The sequence below is a fragment of the Otolemur garnettii genome, unplaced genomic scaffold (assembly GCF_000181295.1).
Source record: "Otolemur garnettii isolate 467f Iridium unplaced genomic scaffold, OtoGar3 scaffold00089, whole genome shotgun sequence".
NCBI lineage: Eukaryota > Metazoa > Chordata > Mammalia > Primates > Galagidae > Otolemur > Otolemur garnettii.
Window position 1 is genome coordinate 3,351,650 of NW_003852484.1, and position 9,840 is coordinate 3,361,489.

Genomic DNA, 9,840 nt, shown 5'->3' on the forward strand with positions numbered 1-9,840 from the left:
AGTCTCCTGCCTCAGCCTCCCAAGTAGCTGGGACCACAGGCGCCTGCCACAATGCCTGGCTATTTTTTGGTTGCAGCCGTCAGTGTTGTTTGGCAGGCCCGGGCTGGATTCAAACCCACCACCTTAGGTATATGTGGCTGGCACCTTAGCCACTTGAGCCACAGGTGCTGAGCCGGCATCTATATTTTTAAAAAGCTACCCAGATGATTCTGATCTGCAGCCAGGGTGAAGTATTACGGATATCAACTATAGATGGACTTTAGGACCTGTCCTTCCTAATTGGTAATTCCAAGTAAAAGGAAGTGATAGGAAAGAAACCATAGGCAGGAACCAAGCTGAGGATTTAGCACCCAAACAATAATCTTTATCCTTCCTTATTCTCCCTGTGTCTCTGGAAAATGCTCAGGCAGGAGCAATAGGATGTGTTTGTGAAGGGTGACCTTATAGTGTGGCGTTTACATGTCTTCCTCATTAATGTTGATGGGAGGCCGAGAGAAAAACAAACCTGGCTTGAAAGTAGGTCAAGAACAGTTATAGAGAAACAAAAGAAGTGTATTTGCACACACTGGTTTGTGATGAAACTCAGACCCCTCCACATGAGTACACGTGGAAGAATACATAGAGGATGTTAAATATATCCCTGCATGAACTTTAGGTGGGTTCAACTTCTCAAATATACATGACCTAAATCTTTGACCCTAAACCTAATTAGAACCATCATTCCTTGGTGGATTTACTAAATAGTACCACTTACCCTGAGAAACTGAACATCTCCACTTATCAATTTGAGGGTCAGACCTTCACAGGTTTGGATGGAAGCTAGAACATTTCTGTTTGAAAGATACTCGTTCTTGCTGAAATGGTCTTTTGACTGTGGAGAAAACAGAAAAGCATTACTAGGCAGTGTCTATCTGAAGACTCTCCTTGTAGGGGTCTAAACTGAAAATAACTGTAGATTTCACGAATTTCCTCTACTCAATTCATACCTCAGCTCTGAGATCCAAAAGGAGATAATTTCTTATAATAATGTTTGAGTATCAATTGTATTTAATACCAAATGCCAATGAGCTCTTTTACTTTATTTCTCCAAGAATCCTGGCATAGCAGACCCTGTCCATATCCCCCAGCCCTTACTAGTTAAGCACACCCTGTACACATTTCCATCTGTACTTCTTGCCTGGGGACTTTCTTTAGCGATCACTGGCACAGTAGAGAGGAAATGCAGGCACCTGCCCCACCACCTGCCCCACCACCAGCCCTCATTCAATGATTGGCAAGAGCTGGTGTAAAAACACCCAGCAACCTTGCCTCCCAAATAGATTGACTTGGAGTTTCTTCAGTGGGATTAAGAGGGAGCTAATTTGATAATGTACCCAAAAGTTTCCTTTACTTTTCCATTTCAATCCCTCACACTTGAATCCTGTCTCTAGGTCCCCTTCTGGGGAAACACAAACTAAGACACAAGCCCTGCACCCTCTCCACAATAACAAATTTGAAGCTTGACTATTAATCAGTCACAGAATTTTAGAATTTAAAGGGTCATCACAGATCATCCAGTTTAGAAACTTCATTGTCCTGAAAATGAAACCAGTGTGATGAAGTCACAAAGTCAAACTACTAACGAATGGAAGACACAATACTTGACTCTGGTCTCTTCACACCCAATTCAGCACTGCTTTTCACAGAACATGAGCTGATCTACCTCATGGGATTTCCCATGCTTATGAATGGTAAAAACATGACACATATTTTTTATTTCAGAGACAGACATTACTAATTGGTAATGAACTTTTTTCCCAATCAATCCAAATACAGTCTCAGAATCTTCCTCAACACAGAGCTCCAGGCAGAGCTCCAGACTATCATTTGGTCAGAGATAATGCATGAAATAAAACCTATTTTCTATATGTGATCTGATGACAAAGGATATAAATTTTCTTTGCTTAAAATTGTCTCAGAGAATTTTTCACTGCCTTTGGGGACAGACTTCTGGGCAATCCTTTTCCTTTGCTCAGGAATTTCATTCTTCACTTCCTACTCTCCTGCATGCAGTTTGGTATGTTGGGTGAAAGCAGTATCAATGACGTCCCATTTTGTGAAGACCAGAAAACCTTTCAAATGAATCAGCCACTTTCTCTGTCAAATTTGATTATTTTTTCAATGTTTTGGTTGGTACTTTCTATCAATGTCTTTTGTTGTTGTTGTTGTTGCAGTTCAGCCGGGACTGGGTTTGAACCCGCCACCTTCGGTATATGGGGCCGGTGCCTTACCCACCAACCCACAGGCGCTGCCCTATTAATGTCTTTGTGTTACAATTCTTTTCACATCTTCCAAACCATCAATATTAAGACCATCTCCTTACATATATCAAATTCAATCAAAATCCTGTCATCCCCTGTGCTATTTTTTATGTCTTCCCATACATTCAATTTAGTAACTTGATATTTAGACACGATGAAGGAGAATTTTTTAGGAACATCTTCTTCCAGGTCTTGATGACACTGATTTTTCAGTCTTCTTTGAGTGAATTTGGTTGCTGCAGACCTGAGTGTTACCTCCGTCCCTTACAGCTGACTTGTGGTCATGTTACCTCACAGTGACAACTTCCCACTTTATAATTTATTGTTCCAATCAGGTGATGTTTCTTCAGCATGAACATCCACATGTGTGGATCCAGAGACACAAGGAATGGCGCCGGCAACTTTCTCAGGGGCTTCTCCCTTCCACACGAGGCTATGCCCAAAGACTCACAACATGGCAGCAGAAATAGCTTTCACCAAAGACAAGTAGGTATCCACCACTAAAAAAATAAAAACACAGGACTGACATCATTCAGGCAGAATCAAATGGTGATATTTCAAAGAGTAAAAGATACCTTTGACACATAAAGAAATCCCGATTCTAATGAGACTCTGAAATACAGTGTGTCTTTCTAAAATGGTGCTGCTGTCAACAGTTCAATGAAAGATGAGACATTCAAAACTGCAATAGAGGTAATCCTAACCTAACAGAATATCTCTTCCATTTGCGTTCACTTTGCAGTAAAGTTTTATCATATTAATCTAATTTTTCCATTGACATTCATTGGAAAATTGGAAAGGTAGTTTTTTTTCCTGAAAATGCCTTACCCTTCATGATTCAATAAATACAAACAATAAAACACAAGCAATTTAAAACAACCTATTAGAAATAAAGACACTATTTATTTAGTAAGTTAGTTATTTTGATTCAGAGTCTCACTTTGCCACCCTTGGTAGAGTGCCATGGCCCTCATAGCTCACAGCAACCTCAGACTCTAGGGCAAGTGGTTCTCTTGCCTTATCCTGCCAAGTAGCTGGGACTACAGGTGCGGGCTACAGTGACCAGCTAATTTTAGAGACAGGGTCTCACTCCTGCTGAGGCTGGTCTCAAACTCCTGAGCTCAGGCAATCCACCCACCTTGGTCTTCCAGAGTGCTAGGATTACAGGTATGAGCTACTGCACCTGGCAACACTACTATTTTAAAAAGCAGTGGCTCATGCCTGTAATCCTAGCACTCTGACCGGTGGAGGTGAGATGATTGCTTGAGCCCAGGAGTTTGAGGTTGCACTAAGTTGTGATGACACCACTGCACTCTAGCCAGGGCAACAGAATAAGACTTTATTGCCATAAAAGAAAAAACAGTTACAATAGTTAAAAATATTAAAAATGATTGTGTTCTGTAACACAAAGAAGTCATAAAATTAGGTCAGATTGCCTAGTATCAGAGCCTGAGATCGGGATGTGTATGTGATTTATTAAGGTTGTACCAGCAAGAGAAACCTGTAGGAAGTAAACGTTGAAGGCAGAGGAGAAGAAGTGAAACTAGAATGTGGTTTTAGGTTAATCATGTTTAGGCTGATCCCCCAGGGATCCACATTCATATAAACTGCATCACAGTGTTTGTCTCACCTGGGAAAGGGAGCTGAGTTATTGCACCTTCATACCAGACAGTTACTGTCTATGTGCCATCCGATTGGGAGATGAATGTAAACTCCCAGGAAAGGCACCTTCATTATCCCAAAAGACATCCTCTGGAGAAGATTGCAAGTGTGAGTCCTTAACAGCAGGGCATACACCAGTTGGATTATGAGAAGACTTAATAAATAAAAGAGACTCCCACCCTGGGATATCTGAGAGAGGCACCAAAAAAAAAAAAAAAAGAGTGCTAAGAGATGTACAAAGAGTAACTAAACAAATGAACAAATGTGGGACAAAGAGAATGTGGCCCAGCACTAAATCACGCAAATAAATCTGAGGGATAGCGCAGTGCCTGGGGCTCAGTGAGTGGGGCGCTGGCCCCATATACTGAGGGTAGGGGGTTCAAACTTGGCTCAAGCCAAACTACAACAAAAAAATAGCCATGCGTTGTGGTGGCCGCCTGTGGTCCCAGCTACTAGGGAGGCCGAGGCAAGGGAATCACCTAAGCCCAAGAGCTGGAGGTTGCTGTGAGCTGAGGCACCATGGCACTCTACCAAGGGTGACAAAGTGAGACTCTGTCTCTAAAAAAATTAAAAATAAATTAAAAGCTCACCAAATGCTGACAAGACTGTGCAGCAACAGAAACTCTCATTTATTGCTGACAGCCCACTTTGTAAGAGTTAATGTTTTCATATTGTTCTTTTTTTTTTTTTTTTTTTTGCTGACAGCCACTTTGGAAAACAGTGTTATAGTTTCTTACAAAATTAAACATACTCTTCCAACATAATATAGTCTTCCAGCAATATTATTCCTTGTTATTTACCCTTGTTATTTCAAATGTGTTGAAAACTTGTTGGCACAAAACCTGCACCTACGTGTTTATGGCAGCCACATAGCTTTATTGATAATTGCAAAACTTGGAAGCAACCAAAACGTCCTTCAGCTAAAAAGAAATGAGCCATGACATCACAGAAAGACATGGAGGAAACATAAACACATATCACTAAGTGAAAGCAGTCTGGAAAGACTACATACTGTCTGATTTCAACTACATGACATTCTGGAAAAGGCAAAACCATAAAGACAGTAAAAAGATCAGTGGTTGCCAGAGACTGGCGGAAAGAAGGGAGGGATGAAGAGGCAGAGCACAGGGGATTTTTTTAGGGCAGTGGAACTATTCTGTATATTACAACGGTGGACACATGACGTTATGCATTTGTCAATACCAACAGAACTGTACAGCACAAAAGGTGAACTCTAATGTCAGTGATGGTCTTTAATTAATAACAAAGTATCAGTATTGGTTCATTGGTTGTAACAAACATACTGCACTAATGCAAGATGTTAATATTATAAAAGGGGAAGTTGAGGGTCAGAGGTATTTGCCAATTTTCTACTTCCTACTTTATTTTTTACTAAACCTAAAACTTCTCTAAAAACAAAGTCCACTCATGGCTCCGTGCCTGTAGCTCAGCAGCTAGGGCACCGACCATATATATCGGGGCTGGTGGGTTTGATCCCGGCCCAGGCCTGCCAAAACAACAATAACAACTACGACAAAAAAATAGCCAGGTGTTGTGGCAGGCACCTGTATTCCCAACTACTTGGGAAGCTAAGGCAAGAGAATCACTTAAGCCCAAGAATTTGAAGTTGCTGTGAGCTATTATGCCATAGCACTCTATTGAGGGTGACATATTAAGGCTCTGTCTCAAAAAAAAAAGAAAGTCCATTCATTAAAAAAAAAAAACATAATAATGAATTTGGGGGTGAAAGTAATAGAAACATAGTGACAAGAATGTGTGGTGAATAATAATCCCAGTCTGTTTTTCACTGGGAAAACTGGGGATGTGCTTACTTCAAGGTACCAAACTTAGCAAAGGGATCACGAAAACTAGATACGTTCTAGTTTCTAGGAAACTGATGCTATGAACAGACTCAAAGCCATGTCATAGGAGGATATATGGAAGTAACTGAGTGTATGAATTTAACTTGCAGAAGCAGAATTAATGGGTGGGGTGGGGTGCAAGGGCAATACATAATTGGAAGGGCTACCTTATAGAAAGGATTTCCTTCTACAATTCCATAAAGAAGAACAAGGACTGGCTCAGCGCCTGTGGCTCAAGCGGCTAAGGCGCCAGCCACATACACCTAGGGTGGCGGGTTCAAATCCCCAGCCCGGGCCCGCCAAACAACAATGATGGCGGCAGCAACAAAAAAAAAAAAAATGGCTGGGCGTTGTGGTGGGCGCCTGTGGTCCCAGCTACTTGGGAGGCTGAGGCAGGAGACTCGCTTGAGCCCAGGAGTTGGAGGTTGCTGTGAGCGTGGTGCCATGGCACTCTACCCAGGGGGATGGCTTGAGGCTCTGTCTCAAAAAAAAGAAGAACAAGGACTCATAGGCAAAATTACAGTAAAAGATATTTGGCTTTAATATAAAGCTAGGTTTTTAAATAATAGAACTGCCCAAAGAGGGAATGAGTCGACATGGGAGACAGAGAGATCTCCGGGAAGCAGAAGGACCATCAGTTAGTGGTCTGATTTTACATTTAAGTTAACTGTTTTGCATTTTGCCTCCCACATTTTCCTTAATTTAATTCCCTAGTGTATTGTTAAATACATCTTACTAATAGAAATACTTTATTATAGTACTATTATGTCAGAGATGATAATGATATCAAAATGATGGACACAAATACTTAGATATCAGGGCACTTTATCCCTAAATCTACAGAGACATACAACTATCCAAAACCCAGCTCCTATCTGGTTTTTCTCATCAAATTAATAGCTTGTATTTCCCATTTGTGCCCTCTTTGATAACTGCAATAGCTTTATTTACTAAATACCTATTATGTATCAGACACTTATAAATGTTATCTCATATAATTTAATCTTCACATCAAGCCTGTGAGATAGATTTATTTTATTTTATTATTTTTTGAGACGGAATCTCACTATGTCACCCTTGGTAGAGTGCCGTGGCATCACAGCTCACACAACCTCAAATTCTCGGGCTTAAGCAATTCTCTTGCCTCAGCCTCCTGAGTAGCTGGGACTACAGGCACTCGCCACAATGCCCAGCTATTTTTATTTTTATTTTTTTTGCAGTTTTTGGCCGGGGTTGGGTTTGAACCCACCACCTCCAGCATATGGGACAGGCGCCCTACCCTTTTGAGCCACAGGCACCGCCCACCAGCTATTTTTTGATTGCAGTTGTCATTGTTGTTTAGCAGGCCCTGGCCGGGCTTCAACTTGCCAGCCTTGATGTATGTGGCTGGTGCCCTGCCCACTGAGCTACAGGTGTTGCCTGTGAGATAGATTTTTTTATCTCCACTTTTTAAATGAGGAAATAGGAGTCAGAGGTAACTTTGTCATTATTATACAGCTAGTAAACTCTAGAAGAATCTAAATCCAGGCTCGGCGCCTATAGCTCAACCGGCTAAGGCGCCAGCCACGTACACCTAAGGTGGCGGGTTCGAATCCCCAGCCTGGACCCGCCAAACAACAATGACGGCTGCAACCAAAAAATAGCCGGGCGTTGTGGCGGGCGCCTGTGGTCCCAGCTACTTGGGAGGCGGAGGCAGGAGACTCGCTTGAGCCCAGGAGTTGGAGGTTGCTGTGAGCTGTAATGCCACGGCACTCTGCCCAGGGGGACAGCTTGAGGCTCTGTCTCAAAAAAAAAAAAAAAAAAGAATCTAAATCCATAGATTTGGGATTCTAATAGCTGTGGTGCTCTAGATTTTCTATATAGCAGGCTTATGTGTGACAATCCAGAAGGAGAGGGTGATGAAGGCAGCTTCTTGGATTGTGTAAGATTTCTCTCAATGATCCCTACCTCCTGGTCATTAAGCCTTTGCATAGTTTCCTTCTGTATCACATCAGAGTCGCTGTGTGACTGATAGAGTACGACAGAGTGTGGCCAAGCACAGTGGCTCATGCCTGTAATCCTAGCACTTTGGGAGGCTGAGGCAGGAGGATCTCTTGAACTCAAGAGTTTGAAACCAGCCAGAGCAAGAGCGAGACCCCATCCCTACTAAAAATAAAAAAATTAGCCAGGTATTGTGGTGGGCACCTATAGTCCCAGCGACTCAGGAGACTGAGGCAGGAGGATTGTTTAAACCCAGGAGTTTGAGGTTGCTGTGAGCTAGGCTGATGCCACCACACTCTAGCCTGGGGCAACAGAGTTAGACTCCATCTCAAAAAAAAAATTAAAAATTAAAAAGAATATGACAGAGTGAGGCTGCGTCACTTCTGAGGCTAGGTTATAAAAGGCACTGCAGCTTTGGGTTTGCTGGCTCTTTCTCTCTCCTGCCTTCTCTCAGATAACTCACTTTGGGGTCAGCCAGCAGCCATGTCAGCCTATGGAGAGGAAATTGAGGAATCTGGCAGCTGCCACGACTTGGACGCAGACCCTCCAATCCCAGTCATGCCTGCAGGTCACTGTAGCTTCAGCCATCTGGATCACTACCTATGAGAGACTCTGAGCTAGAATCACCCGGCTAAGCAGCTCCCAAATTTCTGACCCACAGAATATGTGAGAAAATTAACATTTGTTATTGCAAACACTTAAATTGGCTCGGCACCTGTGGCTCAAGTGGCTAAGGCGCTAGCCACATACACCTAAGGTGGCGGGTTTGAATCCAGCCCAAGCCCACCAAAAACAACAATGACAGCTGCAACCAAAAAATAGCCAGGCATTGTGGCGGGCACATGTGGTCCCAGCTACTTGGGAGGCTGAGGCAAGAGACTCGTTTGAGCCCAGGAGTTGGAGGTTGCTGTGAGCTGTGACGCCATGGCACTCTACCCAGGGGGATAGCTTGAGGCTCTATCTTAAAAAAAAAAAAAAAGAAACACTTAAATTTGGGTGTAATTTATTAGGCAGCATAAAAAAGTAACATAAATTATACGCTTACTTAGGATGGTTTGAGGAAGCAGGCTGGTAGACATAGTGAAGATAAGGCTAAAATCCCCATACCCTAACCTTTTTTTCCAAAAAAATCATTGCTTGAAAGCCCACTTCTATCCTCTGTGCCAGAAGTATAAATTTTAAGAATCGTAACAAAAACTTGTAAAGATATGTATATACAGCTAGCCCTCTGTATCTGTGGGCTCCCCATCTGTGGATTCAAACCATGGATTAAGAATATTGGGGGGGAGTAAAAAAAGCAATATATACAAAAATATAGCAGAATAACTATTTCATAGCATTTACACTGCATTAGATATTATGAGCAATCTAGAGATGATTTAAAGTATATGGGAGGATGTACATGAGTTATATGCAAATACTATGTCACTTTATATAAGAGACTTGAGCATCTCTGAGTGTTGGTATCTTCAAGGGGTTCTGGAAGAATTCCCCACAGATACCAAGGGACAACTGTGTATATATATGTCTGTGTGGTATATATAATCTTATCTACCAAACAGAAAACAGATTGCATCAGTTTCTTAGGAAGAAATGCATATATTGTTACAAAACTTATTTTTACAAATTGCAACGAACACTTTTAATTTCATATACAGCATGGGATTGGTTGGGATATAAAATGTACTTTTGTGGTGCAGTGTGGTTTTAAAAATATTTATAAAATGCTGCATTGCACTCTATATTACTCTGCCTCACCTTTTGGTTTCTTCACTTCTCTAATGGCTCGAGTGCAGATCGAGGCTCCCAGACAACCCAACTTAAACATGTCATCCACAGAAATATTGACTATGCTTAAATATTAACTATTTACCAGAGTATAACCATGATAAAAAAAAAATTTTTTTTTAAAGGGCCTTAAGAAGTCAATAGCAGCAATAAGAACTAGGTGACAAATGGATGAGAGAGAAGGGGCCTTCTAATTCTGCATGTTGGGAAGGTTGGTATTAGTCCTAAGGATCTACAATTTTTTTTTT

General features: G+C 41.7%; 1 protein-coding gene across 1 annotated transcript in view; it reads right to left on the reverse strand.

Moving 5' to 3' along the window:
* The window catches only part of LOC100946110 (poly [ADP-ribose] polymerase 15), a 42,870-nt gene that overhangs the window by 24,026 nt on the left and 9,004 nt on the right, over positions 1–9,840 (reverse strand). Inside the window, exon 2 of the mRNA XM_023516312.1 lies at positions 755–871. Coding sequence (XP_023372080.1) covers positions 755–871 — 117 coding nt within the window. The remainder of the gene's footprint in view (positions 1–754; positions 872–9,840) is intronic.